This window comes from Rhinatrema bivittatum, chromosome 11, assembly GCF_901001135.1.
Source record: "Rhinatrema bivittatum chromosome 11, aRhiBiv1.1, whole genome shotgun sequence".
NCBI classification, from domain to species: Eukaryota; Metazoa; Chordata; class Amphibia; order Gymnophiona; family Rhinatrematidae; genus Rhinatrema; species Rhinatrema bivittatum.
The window spans coordinates 86,410,365-86,434,076 of record NC_042625.1 but is presented as its reverse complement, the minus strand read 5'-3'; the positions used below and the strand labels follow the sequence as shown (position 1 = coordinate 86,434,076).

Genomic DNA, 23,712 nt, shown 5'->3' with positions numbered 1-23,712 from the left:
GGATGTTTGTCTGTTTTCTGAGATGACTCCAATCTGGCCCCTATGAAAATAGCCACATTTTCTGGTTCATGTGCATTTTTTCCCTCGTTGATGCGAGTCTGTGATCCGATCTCCTGCTTCCAAGGAGCCAGTCTCGCAGCTCTTACTGCAAAAATGACTCCGCAGCAGCTGGAGATGACATTTGCTTAAATGCAACTCCTGCTGCCACACACCCCAGAATCATGGGCGAGGGGATGGCATTGCCCCACCGCCACACACAAAAGGACCCACGATCCGGCGGCCACCAGCAGACCTCATCCCACTGAAAACAGAGCAAGGTCTGGTAAGCTGCCGCCAAAGAAGAAAGGAGCAGAGCAGCCAGTGACCAGCAGTGGACCCCATTCCGCAGTGGCCAGAATGTTAAGAAGGCCACAGGCTCCCCTACAGTTCCCAACCCGCAGCACAGCCAAAGTGAAGAGGAGGACCTGGCTGAAATCAGTCTGGAAATACCTGGGTGTTTGTGTGTGTGTGAGAGAGAGAGAGGAAGAATATGTGAGCATGTATGAGAGAGGAAGCTTGTATGTGTGTGTGAGAAAGGGAGTGTGTGTATGTGTGAGTGCGAACAGAGAGGTTCACAGACAGAGCTCATTGAAGTAGAAATACTAGCTGGATTCAAAGCAGAGGATTTTAGCTACTCATCTGAAGGACATTAAGGAGATAAGAGTGTTTACATTAGTATCTGCTAAGTCGTTTATTTCTAACAGAGGACTGAACCATCATTCTTAACATTTCAAGAATTTAGGCCATTAACATATAAATATGTGTACTGACAATTTGAAGGACTCTTTTAGTTTTTTCTAAAAGTTTTTAATATGTATGATTTAAAAATTGTTGTATAAATATGTAAACAACAAGAAATAGTTTTGTATTAGTCTTTGTTTTGTGTTTAGTAGATATTGTGTGCAATTCAAAAAGAGAGAACATGAACACTCGTATAGATTTAGATTAAGAAAAAATTTAAAAAATCAAGTTAAATTCATAAAAATCTTTATCATACAAAAATCTTTTTCTTGTTATGAAAATCTAATATTATATTTTAGCACAATCAAATAAAAACATGGTGTAACTTTTGTTTTTCTAAAAAAAATTTTAAACAAAAAATATAGTCCTTAAATGGATCACAATCCTTAAATAAATCACAGTCCTTAGATAAATCAATGGTCCAATACAGGAATAAGAGCTCTTGATGTTATTTGTATTCAGGCAAACAGCGTTGTCCCTTTAGGCTTAGAAGCTGCGAGTAACAACTCTTCATTAGCGTCGGTTACTTTAGTTCTCAAATACCCTGACGGCACAACTCTAACCAAATCCAAAGAGTTGTTACTCACGACTTCTAATCCTAAAGGGACAACACTCAGAGTGTGAAATGTTTTAATCCTTATTAGTTGTAATATTTGAGTGTTATTTGGTAGCAATATGCATTCATTACATCTGTTTTGGCGGGCACGGGAATCAGAGACTATATGTGTGGTTTTTTAAAAATGAGATAAACGCATACTGTCCGTTTTCCCGAGTGTACTAGAAAGTCGGCAAGGTATGCACGTACCCACTGAAATAGATATAACAAATACACATCCCTATTATTTGGTGTGTCTGATGGTTTTAAATATTTTATTGTGTTTGGGAAATTTAAAAAAATTGTATACAAGTTTTAATTATTGGATCTTCTGTTCGTCAGTTATAGAAACATAAAAACATGGATATTGATGGCAGAAAAAGATCAAAAGGCTCGTTCAGTCTGCCCAGCAATCTTATTTTGTATTGGATCCACAGACCTTTAGTCTGGGCCCATTTTTTTGTCTCTAGGGTTCCAATTCCCACCCCCCCTGTTATTTTTTAAATATTCTTTTTATTAGTATGTTTTTGATATTATGATTATGTATTTATTATATTTCTTGATTTTATTTGATGTTTGAGGAATGGTGATAGTTCTGTTTTTTCTATTGTTGCACTGCATATAGAGTGTGGCTTGTTGCAGTTTCCAGTTCAGTTTTTTGTTTGCATGTTTCTATTTATACTTTATGGTTGCTCTATTCTGTATTTGGTAAGGGTCTGTTTGTGTTCTGCAAGTGTGATTGAGATGATATATTCTCCTAATAGGAAGAGTATTGGTGTTTTAAATCCTGGTATAATATTTGCAGTGTTCCCTTCTCATAGGTAGGGTTGTTTTGGTATGAGAGGTTTATTGTAATTGTAATTCAATGTACTCATGGCTTTTTGAGGATCAAGCACACACCCAACATGCATTACAATAGGCCTAATAACATATGGGTTCCAAGTATCTTTTTTGCAGGGATTTCTGGTGTGCACCACAGCAGTGCATGTGAATATAATATAATGTAAGTGATATTTTTACCTCAGAAGACTGTACATTTAATTGTTCTTTTTCATGTAAAATGCATAATTCTTAACTGTATGCATGTAGACAGCTCGGGTGTGCATAAAGCTACAAGGTTTGCCTACTGAAGTGCCGAAAAGTGGAATATAAAAATCAGCATCGCCTACCGACAGTGGGGACCTGTAGGGCTCCTCCTTGGTCCAAGGGTCCACCTACTCAACAAAAATAAGGCACTTAATACTCTTGCATTGGCTATTTTAAATATAGACCATTGGAGGGAGCTAGGTGCTTTTTGGTAGCTTGTTCATTAACAGAGTGGGAGAAAGGGGCAGCACAGACATTGTTCGTACAAAGCAACAAAAAAGCTATTACCGGCCCTGTCTGTGCATGTGTGTCTGTGTAAGAGAGCCTCTGAGCATGTGCATGTGTGTGAGAGTCTTTATGTGTGAAAACATGTATGAGTGTTTATGTGTGTGAGAGAGCCTGTGTGAGAGACTCTTATGTGTCTGTCAGGCCAATACAGTAAAGTTCGCGGGAGAGTGCCCGCTCTCCCAGCGCGCGCACACAGGCCAGTGTCCTGTGCACGCGATTCAGTAAACTAAAATATTTAAATTAGGGCCGGCGATAAAAAGAGGCGCTAGGGACACTAGCGCATCCCTAGCGCCTCTTTTTGGACAGGAGCAGTGGCTGTCAGGGGGTTTGACAGCCGATGCTCAATTTTGCCGGCGTTGGTTCTCGAGCCCGCTGACAGCCACGGGTTCGGAAACCGGACGCGGGCAAAATTGAGCGTCCGGTTTTCAACCCGCGAGCCACTGGCCGATTTCAAATTTATTTTTTTTTAACTTTTTTTAACTTTCGGGACCTCCGACTTAATATCGCCATAATATTAAGTCGGAGGGTGCACAGAAAAGCAGTTTTTACTGCTTTTCTGTGCACTTTCCCGGTGCCGGCAGAAATTAGCGTCTACTTTTGGGTAGGTGCTAATTTCTGAAAGTAAAATGTGTGGCTTGGTACACATTTTACTTTCTGTATCGCGCGGGAATGACTAATAGAGCCATCAACATGCATTTGCATGTTGCGGGCACTATTAGTCTCGGGGGGGTTGGATGCGCGTTTTCGACGCGCTATTACCCCTTACTGAATAAGGGGTAAAGCTAGCGCGTCGAAAACACGCGTCCAAATGCAGGTTAACAGTGCACTCCATGGCCTGTGTGAGAGAGAGCTTGTGTTTGTGAGAGGATGGGGGGGGGGGGGGGAGGGGAGAAGAGCCAGTGAGTTACAGAGATCCTGTGTGTGACACTGGCATACTTTGCAACTGCACAGTATTTTTTAATATAAGCCAATGTTTGCCCGAAGGCAGGACTGGAACCTGCGTTAAAATGGCCTTTTTTTCTTTTTATTACACAGAAGGATAACAACCTTGGGCCTTTTTCTTCTTGTACCTTTTATAGCAGGGTGCACCTGATGTGTATCCAGGTCACTTTAACTTGCTCCCCATGTCCCCACCCCAAATACTTCTATCTAGAGAGGGCACTGCACAGCAGGCAGGTCCCATTACCTGCCAGCCAGCTCGCTCAGTAGTACCTGGAAGGTTACTGGATGGGCTCCAGTAGCGCGGGCAGTTTGTAATGGACATGAGGCACTCCTAGACTGCCTACTTTGTAGGCGGTTTTCAAAGGGGAAGAACCTGCTTTGTTTCTGTTTTGAGGAGATCAAAAAGTGCATAAGGCACCCGCCCACAAGCAAAGCGGAGGGATAGGGGTAGACGAGACAGCGCGCATCCACTGCAAATAAACTGTGCGCGCGCACTGTTGCGCTCTTGTTCGGCGCGCGCCCCTGGAAGCCTGGGGCAGGGGAACCTGCAAGCTGGGGAAGCGCGGGGCTTAGCTTTGCTAGCAGAGGCGTGCACAGGGCTGCCCTGTGAATGGGGAGGGCTGAGAGTTTCGTTGGGCCGAGGGTGTGTGCGCGCCTTATCAGGGCAGGTCGCACGCACTGGGCTGCAGTCCAGGCACAGGCAGCGGCAGCTATGGAGATCCCCGAGGCAGACAGCAGCAGCAGCATGGGCAGCCCGGGCTGGCTCGCCGTACTCGACAGCCTGCCGACCGAACAGGTAACAACTGCTCGCTGGATGCAAGCTTTTCTCAGCGACTAGCAGGGGCAGGAGAGCAGAGCCAGGCAGCTCCCCAGGGGGGGGGTGCCAATGCCCAGGGGTATAACATAGTCAGATTCTGGGGATCGCCAGCGCAAGTCACTTCACCCTCCATTGCCCCGGGGACAGGGAACATACCTGCTACCAACGAAAAGGTGTGAGGCAAATCCAAAAGAAAGAAATACAATGATGATCAGCTTGATCCAGACACGATTCTCAAGGTTGGGGGGGGCCAGGTAGCACCCTTCCGAAGGAATAGGAGAAAGAACATATGCTGTGCTGGATTACCACCCAGTTACAGCTACCAAAGCTGCTGCACCAGAGACAAAGTGCCTTTCACACAGTCAGAATGTGAAACCTGTGCATCGAGGTTTCTCCTGACTCATCTGTCAGTGCTGTGGCTAGGAGACCACACCTCCTCCTTGCTGGTCCAGTTTCTGGAATTGAGGGGAAATGTCTGGATACTGCATATATAAGGCCTGAAATGAGACTCAAAACAAAAGAGAAAGTTCGGCTTGCAACAGAGGCATAGCAGGGAAACTTACTCATTCCGGGTTTCAGTCACCCAAATTCATTTTGGCCTCCGGAAGGCAAACACTGGTAAATAGTTGGGGTTTGCTGAATAGCAGCTGTTGTAAAAGGAGATAGTCGGTTTGACCAGGAGGGCAAATACAAAGATATTTAGAGCATAGAGGAGAAGACACCAGAGTCATTCCATCAACCCCTTCCACGCCACCCACAGTCCCATGGCACCTCCTGAGAGCAGTGTAAGTCCACCAGAGCCTGCCGCACCCGCACAGCTTCTGGTACTGCTTATCAGGCTGATTCAGAAAAACACGCGGGAGAGCTGGCGCGCGCCCGCTCTCCTGGTGCGCACACAGGCCACTCTCCTGGGCGCGCAATTCAGGAGGGTGGCCTATGCAAATTAGGGCCCGCGGTAAAAGGAGGCGCTAGGGACACTAGCGCGTCCCTAGCGCCTCCTTTTTGACAGGAGTGGCGGCTGTCAGCGGGTTTGACAGCCGACGCACAATTTTGCCGGTGTCGGTTCTCAAACCCGCTGACAGCCACGGGTTTGGAAACCGGATGCCGGCATAATTGAGCGTCCGTCTTCCGGGCCACGGGATGATTTTTAATTTTTTTTTTAAATTTTTATTTTTTTTTTACTTTTGGGGCCTCTGACTTAATATCGTCATGAATCTGTAGAGGTCTTTTACTTTCTGTATCGCGCAGGAATAACTAATAGGGCCATCAACATGCATTTGTGGGCGCTATTAGTTTTGGGGGGGTTGGACGCGCGTTTTCAACACGCTATTACCCCTTACTGAATAAGAGATAAAGCTAGTGCGTCGAAAATGTGCGTCCAAATGCGGGTTTACAGTGCGCTCCACCGCTGTATACCTCCACCGGAGCGCACTGTACTGTATCGGCCTGTATGGGAGTAATTTGGGCACATTGTAAAACTTTGTTATACTTGCAGAGAAAAGAAAACCATGAAAGCTAGCTGCAAGAGAGCCTTCTCTTACTGTATCCCATAGCTTTAAAAGAAAATGAGCAAGTTTTTCCCATTTTTAAAACACTAGCTCAAGTTTCTCCTGCAAAAGTCACTTTAAAAAAACAATTGTGCCACTTTTTCTGCCAGAGGTTACAGCGCTCACCTTTTAAAAAACATTTTGGCCTACCCCAAAGGCTAGAAACTCAACTACAGACCGTACTTTGTCTCTAGAATCATTTTTTTATTTTCTTTTTGCAAGTAAGTGGGACTTATTTTCACTAACCTGGAAAGAAGACAGCATTTGGATTCATGTAGGGTTTACCACTCTCCCGCCCCCCACCAAGTTATTATGCATCAGAAATACATAATGAAACGTGTGTTTGTTTGCTGTATACCTCATTAAAGATATATTGGGGAAAAAAATAATGACATCCCTAGCCTAAATAAATGTGTAAGAGACTGAGTCACATGCACGGGACAGCAGAAATCCTCAGGGTGAGGGTTAGGTTCTGTCCCACATTGGGATGGGACCCTCTCATTTAGTCCAAAGAAGCACCCACTGGCCCTCTGAGTGCCCTCCTGTCATAGCTCTCATTACCAGTCTGTGCGCCTTCTTCCCACAGATGAATTTCCTCCTGGGTCAGATCTGTGCACTGCCCCTGGCTCTAATCTTCCGGAAGTATCTGCACCCCACAAAGACCAATCCCATCGTCAGGCATGCTGTGGCCACCCTACTGGGCTTCTACCTTTGCATGTTCTGCTATGGCTGGTAAGTACTTGTCTCCCGTGTGTCTGTGGCTTTGTTGCGTCCCAGCATGTCCTCTTGAGGCGGCCGTCTGTGACTGCAGCAGAGAGACCCCTCTACAGATCTGCATTCACCACTGCTGCTAATTGAACATCAGAATCCATGCTGGTTATAAGAACCGACCAGTTATTTATGTAGAGCAAACCACAGAGGAATGGATCTCATAATTTCAAATGAGACAGAAGATACAGTATACTTGTAGCAGTTTTCCAGCACTAGAGATACGCGTACAACGCAGAGCAATTTCATAAGCCTTTTTCTCCTCAGAAAGTGGGTCAAAAACCTCACTTAGGAGCTCATACACTCTGGGTGCTCAGCCGAGCGCACTGTTTAACCCGCGGTTGGATGCACATTGTGTAGGCGCGTCCACAGCCCCTTATGCTATGAGGGGATTAGCACCTCCACAACTCGATTCTAACGCACGGCAAAACTAATAGCACTTATCACATGCAAATGCATGTCAATGAGGCAAAAAAAATAATGGGGCAGATTTTAAAACCTGCACGCAGGCGCAGATTTGTTCGCGCAACCCAGCGCGAACAAATCTACGCCTGATTTTATAGCGCACATGTTATAAAATCCAGGGTCAGCGTGCGCAAGGGGGTGCACAATTGTGCAACTTGCGCGCGCCAAGCTGCGCAGCCTGCCTCCGTTCCCTCTGAGGCCGCTCCGAAATCGGAGCGGCCTCGGAGGGAACTTTCCTTCTGCCCCACCCCCCGCACCTTCCCCTACCTAACCCGCCCCCCAGGCCTACCTAGAAACCCCCCCTTACCTTTGTTGAAGAAGTTACGCCTCCCGGCAGGCGTAACTTACACACACCGGCCAACGGCCGGCCCACAATCCCAGGCACAGCGGCAAATGGCCGCTGTGCCTTGAGGGTCAGGCCACGCCCCTCCCTGCCCACACCCCGCCCCTTTTTGCACGTCCCAGGGCTTGCGCGCGCCGCCGAACCTATGCAAAATAGGCTCGGTGCACGCAGGGGGTGGTTTAAGGGTTACGCGCGTAACCCTTTTAAAATCTGTCCCAATGTGCATCCAATCTGGACATTTTTACACTCAGTTTTGTTTACACTCAGAAATGAATGCCTGCCCAAATCAGGCATTAAATTTCTGAGCACCCCCAAAAGTTGTACAGAAAAGCAGAAAATACTGCTTTTCTATGCATCCTCTGACTTAATATCATGGAGACATTAAGTGAGAGGAACGAAAGGTTTAAAAGATTAAAAAAACAGCGTCCTTTTCCCTAACCCACGGCTGTATGCTGGTTAGGAAAACAGTCGCCGATAAATTCAGCATCCATGTTCTTACCCCAGGTTCTGACCTCTCCCGGGCGCCCACTGCCAACAAGGCACTAGCACCTCCTTGGCAGTACGTCCCCTAATTTAAATGTTGCATGGCATCCACTTTTTTTACTTTTTAATAATATTTATTTCATTTCAACATAAACAGTTCAACTTAAAGAGCAAATAATTCAAAACTTTCTCTGTAATGCCTAAACAAAAAAAATATCAAAAGCAACTTAAATCCCACAAATACTTTCAGCACTTTTTTTTTTTTTTTTGCATCAGCCCCATTGAGCAGCTCTAAACTCAGGGCACAGCAGCTACCCTAGTGAAAAGGACCTTCATCTGATAAGGGTGAGGTCATTTTCAACCAGGGTCAAAATTGCAAAGCACTAGACAATCTCTGCAAATGCACAGCTCTCATTTCCATCCTGGTTTCCATTTTTTTTTTTTTTTTTAGAAGCACCATGACAAAGAAAATCACAAAATTTGCTTTTCTTGGACAGATGTATTTGAATGTTCAACAAATTAAGTGATCTGATTGGTCAAACCGGTTCCTCCCATTTTCATACTTGATAACTCCGCCTTGACTTATCCACTGCTTTTCACACCATTGATAGGGATATGCATTTGTTTTATTTGTATTTGTTTTTTTGTGCCCACTAAATGGATTTAGTGCAAACTATTTTCTATAGAAACAGAAATGAAATTAATTTAAAATAAACTGATTAGAAAATCCTTAATGGCTACAAAAACATTTTCCGGCTGCACATCCTTAACCGGTGATCACCATCTACTTCTTGACACCTTGTGCTCCACTGGATTTGGGGACTGTGGCTCCATCGTGCTTTTCCCCTTCTCTTTCCTGGCGTACTATTTCGTATCCTCGGGCAGCTCTTCCTCTACCGCTATTCTGCTACCAGAGCCTCAAGGATCTGCCCTGAGCCCTCTTCACTTCTTCCCTTGCTGTTCTGATCTCCTCCCATGGTTTTCATAGAACATAGAAACATAGAAATGACAGCAGAAGAAGACCAAACAGCCCATCCAGTTCTGCCCAGCAAGCTTTCACACTTATTTTTAACTCATACTTATCTGTTACTCTTGGCCCTTATTAGTAACTTTTTGGTTCTATTTACCTTCCACCCCCGCCAATGATGTAGAGAGCAGTGCTGGAGCTGCATCTAAGTGAAGTATCTAGCTTAATTGGTTAGGGGTAGTAACTGCCGCAATAAGCAAGCTACTCCCACGTTTATTTGTTTACCCAGCCTGTGCAATTCAGTCCTTGTTGGTTGTTGTCTGAATATAAATAATCTTTTATTAATTCCCCCTGCCGTTGAAGCAGTGAGCTGCGCTGGATATGTATTCCAAGTGAAGTATCAGGCTTAATTGATTCAGGGTAGTAACCACTGTAACAAGCAAGCTACACCCATGCTTATTTGTTTTCTCAGTCTATGCAATTCAGTCCTTGTTGGTTGTTGTCTGAATGTAAATCCTCTTATCTTCATTCCCCCCTGCCGTTGAAGCAGTGAGCTAAGCTGGATATGCGTTGAAAGTGAAGTATCAGTCTTATTTGGTTTGGGGTAGTAACCGCCGCAACAAGCAAGCTACTCCCCCACTTTTTTGTGAATGCAAATCCTTTTTTCCATATTTTCTCTTGCTGTTGAAGCATAGAGCAATGTTGGAATCGCATTAACCGTGTGTATGTTTATTGAATAAGGGTATTAATCACCTGGTAGTAGCTGTCATTCCCGCAAGCCACCCCCATGCCTCTTCTCTTCATTCACATCCTCTAGACTTTATAGATCCTCAGTGTTTATCCCATGCCCCTTTGAAATCCTTCACAGTTTTGGTCTTCACCACTTCCTCCGGAAGGGCGTTCCAGGCATTCACTACCCTCTCCGTGAAGAAATACTTCCTGACATTGGTTCTGAGTCTTCCTCCCTGGAGATTTAAATCGTGACCCCTGGTTCTGCTGATTTTTTTCCAATGGAAAAGGTTTGTCGCTGACTTTGGATCATTAAAACCTTTCAAGTATCTGAAAGTCTGTATCATATCACCCCTGCTCCTCCTTTCTTCCAGGGTATACATGTTTAGATTCTTCAATCTCTCCTCATAAGTCATTCGATGAAGACCATCCACCTTTTTGGTCGCCCTTTTCTGGACCACCTCCATCCTGTCTCTGTCCCTTCGGAGATACGGTCTCCAGAACTGAGCACAGTACTCCAGGTGGGGCTTCACCAAGGACCTGTACAAGGGGATAATCATTTCCCTTTTCTTACTCGATATTCCTCTCTCTATGCAGCCCAGCATTCTTCTGGCTTTAGCTATTGCCTTGTCACATTGTTTCTCCGACTTCAGATCGTTAGACACTATCACCCCAAGGTCTCTCTCCTGCTCCGTGCACATCAGCCCTTCACTCCCCATCGAATACAGTTTTTTCAGATTTCCACACCCCATATGCATGACTCTACACTTCTTGGCAAAGAATCTCAGCTGCCATATCTTCGACCACTCTTCCAGCTTCCTTAAATCCTTAAATCAATACTACATTTATAGTGATGGCACCCAGATCTACCTCTCTATGCCGGAAATTTCACCAAGAATCCAGCCCCAAATCTCAGCCTGCATGTCCTGCCGCCATCTTAAATTTAACAATCCCAAGACGGAAATTCTTATCTCCCCTACCCCCACGTCCCCTCTTTCTGCTGGCTTTGTGGCTGGCACTCCCATCCTCCCAGTTCCCTTGGCCCATAACCTTGGGGTCAACCTTGATGCCTCTCTTTCCTTCACGCACATGCAAACCACCGCTAAAGCATGTCATCTCTTCCTCTATAGCATCGCTAGAATTTATCACTTCCTTTCTGGACCCACTACCAAATCGCTCATCCACTCATATCACCTACAACTTAGAATATTGCAGCTTGCTCTGTGCAGGCCTCCAATATGAGCCATCTTTCTCCACTGGAATCTATTCAAAATTTGGATGCATGACTTACCTTCCTTCAGTTCGCTATGGCCATGTAACCCCCCTCTTCCCAAGTCACTACCTTGGCTCTCTGTCCACTTCCACAACAGTTCAAGCTTCTCTTACTTGCCTATAAATGCATTCCCTCTGCAGCTCCTCATTACCTATCTTCTCTTCTCTCTCCCTATTTCCTTCCTTATGAATTCCATTCATTGGTCAAGCTGCTCTTATCTATTCCCTCCTCCACCGCCATCCTATTCCGTGCTTTCCACCTTGCTGTGCTGTATGCTGAGGACAGACTTCCTGATTCGGTGCGCCGTGCTTCCTCTCTGGCCTTATTCAAGTCCACGCTATAAACTCACCTTTTTGAGGCTGCTTTTAAATCCTAAGATCTATAATAAATGCACTTCTCATGGACTCCTATTTCTCATGTTTGTTTGTCTTGACTAGATTGTAAGCTTCCTGGAGCAGAAATTGTATCTTATATGAATCTATATAGCACTGGGTTTGTCTAGTAGCGCTTTAAAAATAAGTAGCAGCAGTATAGTATTTTTAAAAAATGGTTAAGGGAAAAGAAAGCCAAGTATTGTGATTTGCCAGGCAGCATCACGATCGTACACTGAACAATAAGACATGGTGCGATTTGTGGTAAAACTGAGCGCAAGGCACAATTCACACGTGCGGGTGACCCCCAGGCAAAAATGTGGTGAAATCTGTTTATTGCTATTTTAAAAGGCCAATTAAGGAGGGGAGTGGGGGGGGGGAACAGCCAGGTAAGTTGCTCTTATCTCTGCCCCCCTCTATTGCTGCCCCGTACGCTCGGAGCAACCTTCCGGAGCTGGCACATCATGCCCCCATCTCTGACCATAGCCAAGTCCTGCCTAAAACCGCCCCTCCCCCATTTTGAGGTTGCTTTTAATTCTTAAACCCTGGCTCTTCCTGTTCGTAGCTTTGATGATCTTAAGCACGTTTTCCATAATAAAGATCCTGAAGCCTGTTATTTGTTTTGTACTTGAGTCTTGACTAGATTGTAAGCTCCATGGGGAAGGGACTGCCTCTTGTGTGTATCTGTCCAGCACGGCAGTGATTATGATACTCAGGGCAGTTACAAGGGGTAGGGAAGAGGAGCATCTGTCCAGAGCTTCAAGCCGAATGGGGAGGAGGCATCACATCAAACTCCTGAGTCAGTCTGATTGGGAGCCGCAAGCCTGAAAGCGAAGGAAGGGGGAGCTACCAAAAGCAGCCCTTGCCTGGGACACCGTTTTGTCCAACGATTGCACTGCTTGTAATAGAGAGGAGATGGAGCAAGGAGATCCCAGACCGACCATACAGAGTGTTGCGTGGGGGTCATGTGATCGCTCTGACCCAATCACAAGTTCCCAGTCCATACAACCATTTAAGGCATTTAGACAGCACATGGTGAGGGAGGCACTGAACAACAGCAGAGCAGCCCTTAAAAATGTTTGACATTATTGTGTGCTGCTGGATGCAATAAAAACAGAATTAAAAACTAATGCTTTCTTATTTGAAAAGAAAAAAATAGGAATGTGGGGGATCTGGGCTGTTTGTTGGACAACACACCACAGGCTATTCCTTACACGACTTTAACGCACTTCCATGTCACTGAAGATCTTGGACGTTGAAATCCTGGCTTGAGCCTCCCCCCCCATGTGCTGTACCTGTTTCTTTCCAGAAAGACCCTGGATCTCCTGGGTGGTCCCAGAGGGACCATTAATCCTGTCTTCTCTCTCCACAGGTGCACAGTCTTCATACTTGGAGAGGTGATAGTATCATACGTCATCCTGCTGGTGTCCGACAGGAGCCGCGTGCACGTGTGAGTGCCCGTCCAGGGTGTGGCGGAGGAGAGGCGGGACACCTCGGGCCATGTCGAGTACAGCAGGGGGGGGGGGGAAAGGGGGAGGGAGCGCACAGGTCTCCCCAAGCCACTGCTGAGAATATTGGAAGATAAAGCTGCACTGGTACAGGGGCCTCGTCACCAGTGAATCTTTGACTCCTGAGAGGACGTCACGCAGAGTCAGGTTTTGCACGGTGCCAGGGGACGTCTGTTTGGTGACCTTCCTGCGGGATGCCCTGTAACTCCTCTCTCCCCATTCGCTTTCAGATACTCTTTGCTGTTTGCCATGGGCTACCTCACGATCTTCCAAATCAACCGCCTTCTGGACAGCTCTGAGGAGTCCTCTGACTTTACGGTGTAAGAGTCGTTCATTCTCCAGAAGGGCGGCGGGAACAAAGGGCTCAGCGACCCCCCGTGTGTCTCCTTGCCCTCCACCCCCCCAAATCCTCCATTCTGGCCTTCGGGAGCACAGTTAGTCCCTTTCCAAGGACATTTCTCACCTCAGCTGGGTGAGAGCCAGTTCCATATTTCCTTTTGCCACAGTGCACACCGATTCTAAGCACCTCCCTCCCACCCAAACGGCACACAGTTTGTGCAATATCTTTTCGTGTTTTCTTTTTATTACAAATGTCCCTTTCTCTCTCTTTTTTTAGCCCAATGATGATTCTTACACAGAAAATCACCAAAGTGGCCTTCGAATTACATGATGGTAACACCAGGGAGATGCCAGTCTGTGATGTGGGGGAGGGGGGAGAAGGCAGCTTTCAGGGACTTTTAAGATTGGGGGTGGGGGGGAGAAGGGGACTGCTGGCTCCTGCCTCTCCCCGGCTAATTCCTCTCCAGGCTCTGCACCGGCCCCAGCTCCCCGCCCTAGCGTCCTTTCCAGACTGCAAGCCGCAGGACCAGCTAGATTGCTCAAAATATCAACTTTCCTCTTTCTTGATTCTCTGACATCTTCTTTCTTTCCTTTTCTAATATTACTTTGCCGCCTTATAAATTTGCACCTTTTTTGGAAATTCTGTACTACCACTATTTATCATTCCTGTAGCACTAGACTTATGTAGCACTACAGAAATGAGAAGCGGGCAGCTTCCTATTATGTGTGCACCCCACTCCCTCCCCAGAGTCCGTGCTGTATTCACACTTTCTACAGAGCGGCGCAACGCCGGTGGCGGATGCCCATGAAATCCGATTTGAAGTTACTGGAGAGGAGGGGGTTTTCCAAAATTTGAAACACTGAGACTTCCTTACAATTTAAAACTAAAGCAGAAGGGGAATTTCTTTAAGACACAGAAGATGCTGAAGTAAGGAAGTTACGTTGGATTTGCCGAGGACAAGACGTTGGCATCTCTCTCTCTCTCGATCTCTGAAGTGCATTTGGGCAAAGTAAAATCTTAAGAAGGAGAAAGGGGTAAAAATATTCTTGTGGTCTTCAATACAGGAAAATTCACCGTATAAAATCCTTCTTTTTCCAGGAACTGCCAGGCCTCCTGAATCTCTTAGTCCATCCCAGAAGATTCAAGCACTCAGGTAAGAGGACGGGCCCTGTCCCACGCTTGCTACCACGGCGGACAAACTGAACTTCCTCAGAGTGACGCATGCCAGGATCAAGAGATGGGAAAGGGGTCTGGACACGATGGGGAGGCCCAGAGCACACCGGCAGTTTTAGCAGCTGAACGCTTTACGCTTTTTCTAAAGTGAAATCTCAGCTCTTTCTAGCTTTTTACTGATGCCTGTCCTTGGATTCATGGCAAGCCGTGTTCCCCTCTGCCTTGTATTTCCCCTTCCTCACCTCCCTGCCCACCTCATCACAGCGACAGTCTTGGACCGGTGCCACACACCGCCAGTCTTTCTGGAACCCAGCTACCATGGACACTCCGGTCCAGTCACTGAAACAGCCTCCCCTCTCAGCCCTGAAAACCAGGAGATTGCACGGCAGAACAGAACACGGCTACTGAGCCACCGGCCTGGCCCCACCCGAGTTCATGGTTAAGACCTGCGATCTGCAAAGGGTGGCTGCTTTATAGTGGGGGGAGGGGGATAGTGGGGGGAGGGGGGGGGGAGTGTATGGTAGCCTTCTAAGATCAAAATTTAGCTCTCTTTCTCCCCTTTCTTCTTTTGACTAAGGAAGCTTCCTAGTCCGTTGGAATACCTGAGTTACAATTTTAACTTCATGGGCATCCTTGCTGGTCCTCTCTGCTCATATAACGACTATGTGTCTTTCATTGAGGGAACGCACTATCAGCGGGGTGGTGACTTGGACCAGCTGAAGGAGAATGGCACCCAGAAGCGCTCAGAGCCGTCCCCCACGGTGAGTCCTTCTCCTATTAATGTGCGCCGACTCGTAGCCTGAGTAATTATCACCGAGAAATGAGAAATCTGGTGACTTTCATCTAAGCAAAAACCCAGAGAAATATGCATGCAGCCACCTCTGAGAAGGAAGAAAAGATAAGTTAGATAAACAGAAGCCCAGGGAGATAAAGTGACTTGCTCTGCGGTCACGCAGAGAGTCAGTAACTAAGGATCTCAGACTCGGCCCACGATTCGCCCTGACCTCCCTCCCTAACAAAAAAACAAAATATTTAAACATGCTCCAGCACATTCCTTCAATTTTTGAGTTAAGCATTGTGATTTGCCAGACATGATCATGTGACCTGTCTCCTACCATCCTGAGGCCCGACCAATAGCAGGGCAGCTTTAAGAATGCTGGATGACATCACAAATGTGCTGTAGTCCAGTGTTTCTCAACTAGGGAGTGCCCATCTTCCTTCCTTAGATGGACTGGGAGGAAGGGGAGGGCTCCAGTCTCCTGCGTTAGCCCTCCAGCTGGGCTGTGTCATCCCCTCTCTCTCCCAGCCAGCCCACAGTAAGTCAAAGAGAAAGTGGGGAGGAAGGAAAGAGAAGCAAGAACAAGATGGAGAATGGGAAGGGTGCAGGGGGAGGGGGAAGGGGAGACGCCCCCTTCTCACCTGCTTATTTCATGGCCCACCAGCTGCCTCTGCAGGATACTATAAACGTGTGCCTTCCACAGGATTTTGGAGACAGTCCCCAGTCCAATAAAGCCTTCTCTCTGCCGCCTTACAACAAGCAGGGTGTGTGCGGAGATCTCATGACTTAGAAAGGCGATCAATCAAGTCAAGTCAGTAAACTTCGGGTGCGTGCAGCATCTTCCTCACTTTCCCTGGAGCGATGTTGTGTCACACACTGGTCTGGTGTCATTGCAGAACGCAGTGCTGTAGAACAGGTGCGTGCAGCATCTTCCTGACTTTCCCTGGAGCGATGCTGTGTCTCACACTGGTCTGGTGTCATTGCAGAACGCAGTGCTGGAGAACAGGTGCGTGCAGCATCTTCCTGACTTTCCCTGGAGCGATGCTGTGTCTCACACTGGTCTGGTGTCATTGCAGAACGCAGTGCTGGAGAACAGGTGCGTGCAGCATCTTCCTGACTTTCCCTGGAGCGATGCTGTGTCACACACTGGTCTGGTGTCATTGCAGAACGCAGTGCTGGAGAACAGGTGCGTGCAGCATCTTCCTGACTTTCCCTGGAGCGATGCTGTGTCTCACACTGGTCTGGTGTCATTGCAGAACGCAGTGCTGGAGAACAGGTGCGTGCAGCATCTTCCTGACTTTCCCTGGAGCGATGCTGTGTCTCACACTGGTCTGGTGTCATTGCAGAACGCAGTGCTGGAGAACAGGTGCGTGCAGCATCTTCCTCACTTTCCCTGGAGCGATGCTGTGTCTCACACTGGTCTGGTGTCATTGCAGAACGCAGTGCTGGAGAACAGGTGCGTGCAGCATCTTCCTCACTTTCCCTGGAGCGATGCTGTGTCTCACACTGGTCTGGTGTCATTGCAGAACGCAGTGCTGGAGAACAGGTGCGTACAGCATCTTTCTCACTTTCCCTGGATCGATGCTGTGTCACACACTGGTCTGGTGTCATTGCAGAATGCAGTGCTGTAGAACAGGTGCGTGCAGCATCTTCCTCACTTTCCCTGGAGCGATGCTGTGTCTCACACTGGTCTGGTGTCATTGCAGAACGCAGTGCTGGAGAACAGGTGCGTGCAGCATCTTTCTCACTTTCCCTGGAGCGATGCTGTGTCTCACACTGGTCTGGTGTCATTGCAGAACGCAGTGCTGGAGAAGGTTGTTACCAGTTTCCTGCTCCTTGCCATCCATATGACACTTTCCAAAGTCGTTCCCGTGGCCTACAACATAGAAGAATCTTTCTTTGGGACAGCTCCGCTCCTTCATCGCTTGCTCTATCTCTACATATCCTTGGCCGCCTGTAGGCCCAAGTACTACATTGCCTGGACACTGGGTATGTGCCTTCAGAATCAAGAAGAAATCTACATAGGAAATAGTGCAACTTACATGAATAGCAGGAAATTCCATGTGTCAGCCTGCAAGGGAAGAGTAATGAAGGACTCCCAGCTACTGTAGTCCCAGCCTCTCCCAGCAGCAGATGCTGTAGGGAATGGTGCAGGAGAGCTGGTAGTGGGGGAGTTCACAGCTCCTGCAGTCCCAGCCTCTCCCAGCAGGAGCCGCTGTAGGGAATGGCACAGGAGCAGTAGCTTTGGGACAACTCACTCCTGCAGTCCCAGCACTTCCCAGCAGGAGGTACTATGAGGAATGGTGCAGGAGAGCTAGTAGTGGGGGAGTTCACAGCCCCAGCAGTCCCATCCTCTCCCAGCAGGAGTCACTGTAAGGAATGGTGCAGGAAAGCTGGTAGTGAGGGAGTTCACAGCTCCTGCAGTCCCAGCCTCTCCCAGCAGGAGTCACTGTAAGGAACGGTGCAGGAAAGCTGGTAGTGAGGGAGTTCACAGCCCCTGCAGTCCCAGCCTCTCCCAGCAGGAGTCACTGTAAGAAATAGTATAGGAGAGCTGGTAATGGGGGAGTTCACAGCTCCTGCACTCCCAGCCTCTCCCAGCAGGAGTCACTGTAAGGAATGGTGCAGGAAAGCTGGTAGTGGGGGAGTTCACAGCTCCTGCAGTCCCAGCCTCTCCCAACAGGAGTCACTGTAAGGAATAGTATAGGAGAGCTGGTAATGGGGGAGTTCACAGCTCCTGCAGTCCCAGCCTCTCCCAGCAGGAGTCACTGTAAGGAATAGTATAGGAGAGCTGGTAATGGGGGAGTTCACAGCTCCTGCAGTCCCAGCCTCTCCCAGCAGGAAGTGCTGTAGGGAATGATGCAGGAGCACTGGCTGTGGTAATGATATTCTATTGACGAAATTGATGCCTCCAGTCAAGCTGAATTCACCCTCGTCACTGGAGGATTATCTGTGCCTAAAAATGCAAACGTTTTAATTGTTAACTGGAACAAAATGTACTGAATAAGCAATGGAACCTTTTCTTTCCATGGTTGAAATGAGCAGCAGATGCGATCCACAATGCAGCTGGCTTTGGGTTCAGCGGCTATGGGAAGGACGGCAAGCCACGCTGGGACCTTATACGGAATCTCTGTATTGTGAGGATCGAGGTAGGAGGGAGTAATCCCAGTGAAGACCTAGGGTGCCTAAGCGTGGAATGAAGCACAGTGGATCCAGCCTGGGCTGGAAGCCCATGAGAAAGGCTATCTGGCTACTGTCTGGCTACTGACATGCTGAGTCTGCTTAGACAGAGAGATTCGGTGACAGAGATAGGGGTTTGAACCCGGAGCTCACAGAATCACACAGCTCTGTGCTCTAACCCGTAGATCCAGCTGCCATAGTCAGATGACTCCAGGGCATCAGGGACAAGTAAAACCAGATCCGCTTCTTATGAATTTACCTTCCTCCACCATCCTACGCAGGAGGCTCCAGATCTGCCAAATCTTAACTGGGCAGACTGGATGGGCCATTTTTGGTCTTTATCTGTTGTCATTTACTACTTTATTACTGCGCTGGTCTCAGAGAAAATCAAATCCCTGCACAGAATGAGACTGAAGTCTTTTTTATGTAACCCAGAGCTGACGCAGGCTGGCTCTGACCTGCTGGAACCGTCCAGCTCTCGGGTCAGGGCTGGAAAGGAGGGACTGGGCAGCAGCTTCTCACGCCTCTGACTGTCAGCTCTCTCTCTCTCTCTCTCTCCTTTATTCCACAGCTGGCTACAAGTCTCAAGATGTTCATCGACAACTGGAATATCCAGACAGCTGTGTGGCTTAAAGAGTAAAGTATCCGTGTTGTGCTGTGGGCATTCTGTGCCAGTTGTGTCCCCGCCGAGGTAACACACAGGAATAGCTCCTGGTCACCTAGGACAGGCTAATTGGCTTCTGATTTTGCCCCATTGCTTGCATGAAGATATTTCAATTTCCTTAAAAAAAAAAAAAAAAAAACAACCAAAACTGAGTTACTTCATCCCCATGCATGCAGTGGAACAGACTTAGGCCCAGCACAGTCGGTGCCCCCCCTGACATGGAGCTTCCTCATCGCCCTACTTCAAGGTCAACCCTGAGGCTGAATCGGTCCCGATTTTATCGCATTCAATTCCCCTAATGAACCAGGACTGCGAGTTCGTAAGGACAAGGGGGCAGGACCGGGACTGACGTAGCCCATCCCCAGAGACTTGGAGCTATTTAGGAAGCCTCATGTTTTGAAATCAGTTTTTCTTCCCTTGTAAGGGTGTTTCTGTAAAGGCAGCACCGTAATGCAGCCCAGAGACCCTCGCCCTGAAGCCAAGCGCTGGGTTTGCTCTGCTGGAGTCCCTGCATCTTCCTAACGGGGCCTTTCTGACATATTTTCAGGATCTGCTATGACCGCTGTGCTGCCAGCCCCACCCTGGCCACGTTCGTGCTGTCAGCTGTCTGGCACGGAGTTCACCCTGGCTACTACCTCACCTTCCTGACAGGAATGCTCATGACCCTGGCGGCCCGAGCCGTACGTATTGCCCACTTTCCAAGTCTGCTCAGAGCTGTGCCAGGAATGTCTTGAGGTAAAACCTGGGATCAGGAGCGTTGGGGGGGGGGTATTGGCACCGCTGATGGTGGGAGCTGCGGTTGGGGGCAACGGTGGCACAGTATAGAGCGTGTATGGAAGGGAGGTGGTGTGGGACACAGCTGGCATGGCCCAAGTCTGTTCTTCCAGACGTGACGTGGCGAGGAGGTGCTATGAAGCAGAAGCGACAGGGCTCATGGGCAGTAAGTCAGACAGGGGACCCTGGCACTGAGTTGGCGCAATTAAGCTTCACTTTTCCCGGCACTGATCTCACAACGTCCTCTCTCACTCAGGTCCGCAGAAATCTCCGGCACCGTTTCCTCATCTCCACATCACACAAGATCTTCTATGATGTGGTCACGTGGGCTGCCACGCAGGTAGCTGTCAGCTACATTGTGGCCCCTTTCATCCTCCTGTACCTGGGACCTTCCCTCAAGTTTTACAGGTGAGCAGAGGGCTCCTTGCCCCCATTCCTTGTCCCGGATTTTGATATTTATTCCAACCAAAGAGCCAAGCCCTGGAAGGAGACTTAACATCACCACCATGGGCACAGCAAACCGAAATTCTCCTTTAGCTGAAGTGGACGGGGCCCTGATTCTGCAGCCTGAGGGCCAACAGTTCCAGCTGGGACGTTGCTCATCCCTTCGTGTAAATGTCCCGTCAGGAGTGTAAGGAAGTGGTGGGAAACACGAGCTCAAAAAGAGGTGACAGCACTGGCAGGCGAGCCTGAGAGTGGTGCCAGGTTTGGGGGAGGGAGAATTATGTGTTTGCCTTGTGGTGGAGGCTTTCTACGTAAAACTGATTTTATGCCGTCAGGCATTATCGTTGAGGCAGGAGCAGATCTCTGTGCTTGATTATATCAAATTACTTATTTATGTATTCATTTATTTAAAAATATTTGTTACCTGCCTTTCCTATGTCCAGGGAGGGGTACAGGCCAGCACACATAATAAAATTGCATGAAAATCAATCAGCGATGACAGGAATCAAAACCACGAGCATTGACAGCGCTGATAAAGCCCACTTATTGTCAAGGTTAGATGACTCTGTGGTGCCCAGCTGGAATGCGCTTTTTGAAATGGATAGGCTTTGAGAGCTTTTGGGAAAAACTTTGGTTCTCATCTCTTTTGGGAGGGAGTTTGGTAAGAAGGCGCACCCTCCCCCCCCCCCCCCCCCCCTAGTCTCTTCAGGATGGGTTGTCCGAGGTGAGGCAGCATCTACAGGCACTGACTGGAGGAGCGCAGAGTTCTGAGATTTATCCGGAAGGGATGGGCTATTTCATCCAATCTTGGATTTGTATTCAGTCACTTCAAAGCGAATTGCATTCAGGTACCGTAGGCATTTCCCTGTCCCCAAGGCATAGACCCAGGACTGGGGATGGGGGTGGTCACCCTCAGAAGTCAGAGAGCTACCGGGGGCGGGGGCACCTTCAGAATCCTGCTTATATTGCCTGTGCCTAAATCCAGCTCTGCCTGTCCCCAGAGGCCTGACAAAAACTCCCCCAGTGGTTTCCAGATTGCTAGAGAAGGCATTTCAGTGCAGTTCATTAAAAGTTTGCCCTGATGTACCGAGGAGCAGACGCCGAGTATTGGAGTCAGGGCAGGACCGGACAGAGGTCTCCAACTGGCCGCGTTGTCAGGGCCAGAGCTGGACACACACTTGGGGGCCTCAGGGCAGAAACTAAAGAGAGGGCCCAGCCAGTGCCAGACGCCCTCAAGCTCTGCCTCCGTGGCATCACTCAGCTTTGGCAAGGGAGCCCCTTTCTGGCGCCGGCCTCCAGGCAATTGCTCTGCCTGCCTCCTCTAAACCTGGCCCTGTTATGCCGTCATGCCTTTCACTGCTCCAACATAAAAATTAGCCAAAAACTATCTTTGTATGTGAGCTTTTGAGTCCACGAGGGAGGGCCTTCCTTTTCTGAAATGGCAGAGCTGAAGGTGGGAGAACCCTGGCCTTGTCTGCTGTTAAACTCTCCCTTCTGCCACCCCCTCTAGGTCCTACTGGTTCTGTTTGCACCTGCTGGCCGCTTTCCTGATCTTGCTGCTGCCGAAGAAAAGGCAAAGCCCTTGCAGAGAGGCCGAGGGCGCAGGGCACACCCTCCAGGACCCAGAACTGCGGCAGAACGGCTGTGCCCTCTCCATGGACAGAAATGGTAACCAGGCAAGGAAGGCCCTCTGACCTCGGAGCTGGACTCCAGGGACGGTCTGGGAGCTTGGGAAGCAAGCCCGAAAACGAGTGTGTGAACGGGCGTCAAGACGAGAACTATTATTTTATGTTTACAATGATAGGACCGGGTTCCGTAGCCCTGGTGGCCCCAGGCTCGGGGCCCGCTGCACAGCTGCTGGGACATCAGGTCAAGGGCACAAGGATGCACTCAGGCTGAGGCTGCACAGTGCTTCCAGTTTATTTAATGCAAAACGAGTGCGAGGGGAGACCGTTGCCGACTGTTCAGAGTCGCTCTCTTTCTGCTTAGGGTTGGGCCTTGAAACACGAGTGAGAGTTCACTGAAGTCTGCCAGTTCATGATCCTGCATCTCCAAGTCTCCCCAGGAGGGAGTCTGGCCCAGGTACACTTGGGTTAGCACTGCCCACTCATTAATGCTGCCAGGCAATGGTGGCTCATTGTACCCTGACCCTCTGCCTGCTCGCATTATACCAGTCCCTCCCTCCCTGCATTTCCCACAACGTGCATCCGTGCAGAAAGATGCAGCCCGGGGGGTGGGCCCGGAGACTCACTCCAAGCTACAGATGCTCTTTCCTCCCTGCTAGGGCCACCCTTGGAGCCACCCATGCCTTCTGGACTGGGTGCCATGAAGAGGGTGGATGGGGGCAGCGCCCTGATTTTGCCCACTTGCAGGCATGGTAGTGTACTTCTGATTTGAGAGCAGCGACAGCTCTGTGCCGGCTGCAGGAGAAAACCTGGAATAAGCCAGGTCAATTGGCCACCGTAGGCGGGCAGCACTGGCAAGGGTAAGCAATGGGTGGCAGTCCTCCTAGAATTCTCTGCTATCACGACATCCTCTTTGGATTTGGGAAGTGAAACATCGCTTTTGTCTAAAGTTCTGCTTATTAAAGTAAAAATGAAAAGAAAGCATTTCTTAATCGGTTTAGATGCCCCGCTCTTCATTCCCTTGCTCCTGTTCAAATCTGCACACACATTAAGCACATGCCCACTTGAGGGCAGTGCAGGACAGCAGAAAGATAAGAAGCACTACTGATTTCTCTGCCTTCCACCGCTAACGAAGCTCCCCTCCAGAGTCCAGACTGCGCCAGAGCTCGCAGAACTGTGCTGGAGCTATTTCATTAGCTTGGAGGTGGGTTGGACTAAATGCCAACTTTTTAATATTTCCCCCCCTTATCCGGCTAACTTATCTGTCTAAAATTTAGCCGGATTACATAAGGGCATACTGGGGACTTTCCTGCAATGAAGTTAAGTAAGCCAAATAACTTATTCAGCTAACTGTTGTTGTGTTGTAGAATAGAGAGGGACATTCGTTTCAGTGATACACGCATACCTCGCCGACTTTCTAGTACACGCAAAAAAAACCCAAAACGGATAGTATGCATGTATTTTTAATAATGATTTATGCGCATATTATCCTTTTTTTTTCCATGTGTACTAGAAAGTTGGCGAGGTACGTGCGTACCACCAAAATGGATGAAACAAATGCACATATCTGGCAATCTTTGTGGCTTGCTATATCCAATAGCGTGGCTGCAACACTGAATATCCCTCCAAAGTTTATCCAGCTAACTTTGTAAGCCCGCCAGTGACTGCGTATTACCCCCAGTATGTATTATACAGTAAATCGCCTTTGGAGAAACTAATCAGTCACAGATCAGGTGATCACATTCTGCTACCTCCTCCTCTCAGCTTCCTCCTGG

General features: G+C 48.4%; 1 protein-coding gene across 4 annotated transcripts; it reads left to right on the top strand.

Annotated features, from left to right (window-relative positions):
- The first annotated feature begins 4,369 nt into the window (after nucleotides 1-4,369).
- LOC115100871 (membrane-bound O-acyltransferase domain-containing protein 2-like) lies at nucleotides 4,370-23,346 on the top strand. 4 transcript variants are annotated; one of them, XM_029619887.1, is made up of 13 exons: nucleotides 4,370-4,487; nucleotides 6,642-6,787; nucleotides 12,827-12,904; nucleotides 13,193-13,282; nucleotides 13,579-13,634; nucleotides 14,401-14,455; nucleotides 15,053-15,236; nucleotides 17,050-17,242; nucleotides 18,296-18,399; nucleotides 19,002-19,066; nucleotides 19,642-19,774; nucleotides 20,125-20,276; nucleotides 21,823-23,346. In XM_029619887.1, the coding sequence occupies exons 1-13, from the start codon at nucleotides 4,404-4,406 to the stop codon at nucleotides 22,004-22,006; spliced, it is 1,524 nt and encodes a 507-aa protein (XP_029475747.1). In that variant the 5' UTR covers nucleotides 4,370-4,403; the 3' UTR covers nucleotides 22,007-23,346. The 4 variants fall into 4 exon arrangements, 3 of the variants coding, with proteins under 3 accessions (XP_029475747.1, XP_029475749.1, XP_029475748.1); XM_029619889.1 differs by lacking the exon at nucleotides 21,823-23,346 and having other exon boundaries at nucleotides 19,642-19,829; nucleotides 20,125-20,255; XR_003859202.1 differs by lacking the exons at nucleotides 18,296-18,399; nucleotides 19,002-19,066; nucleotides 19,642-19,774; nucleotides 20,125-20,276; nucleotides 21,823-23,346 and adding an exon at nucleotides 16,240-16,979 and having other exon boundaries at nucleotides 17,050-17,174.
- Nucleotides 23,347-23,712: the final 366 nt, after the last annotated feature.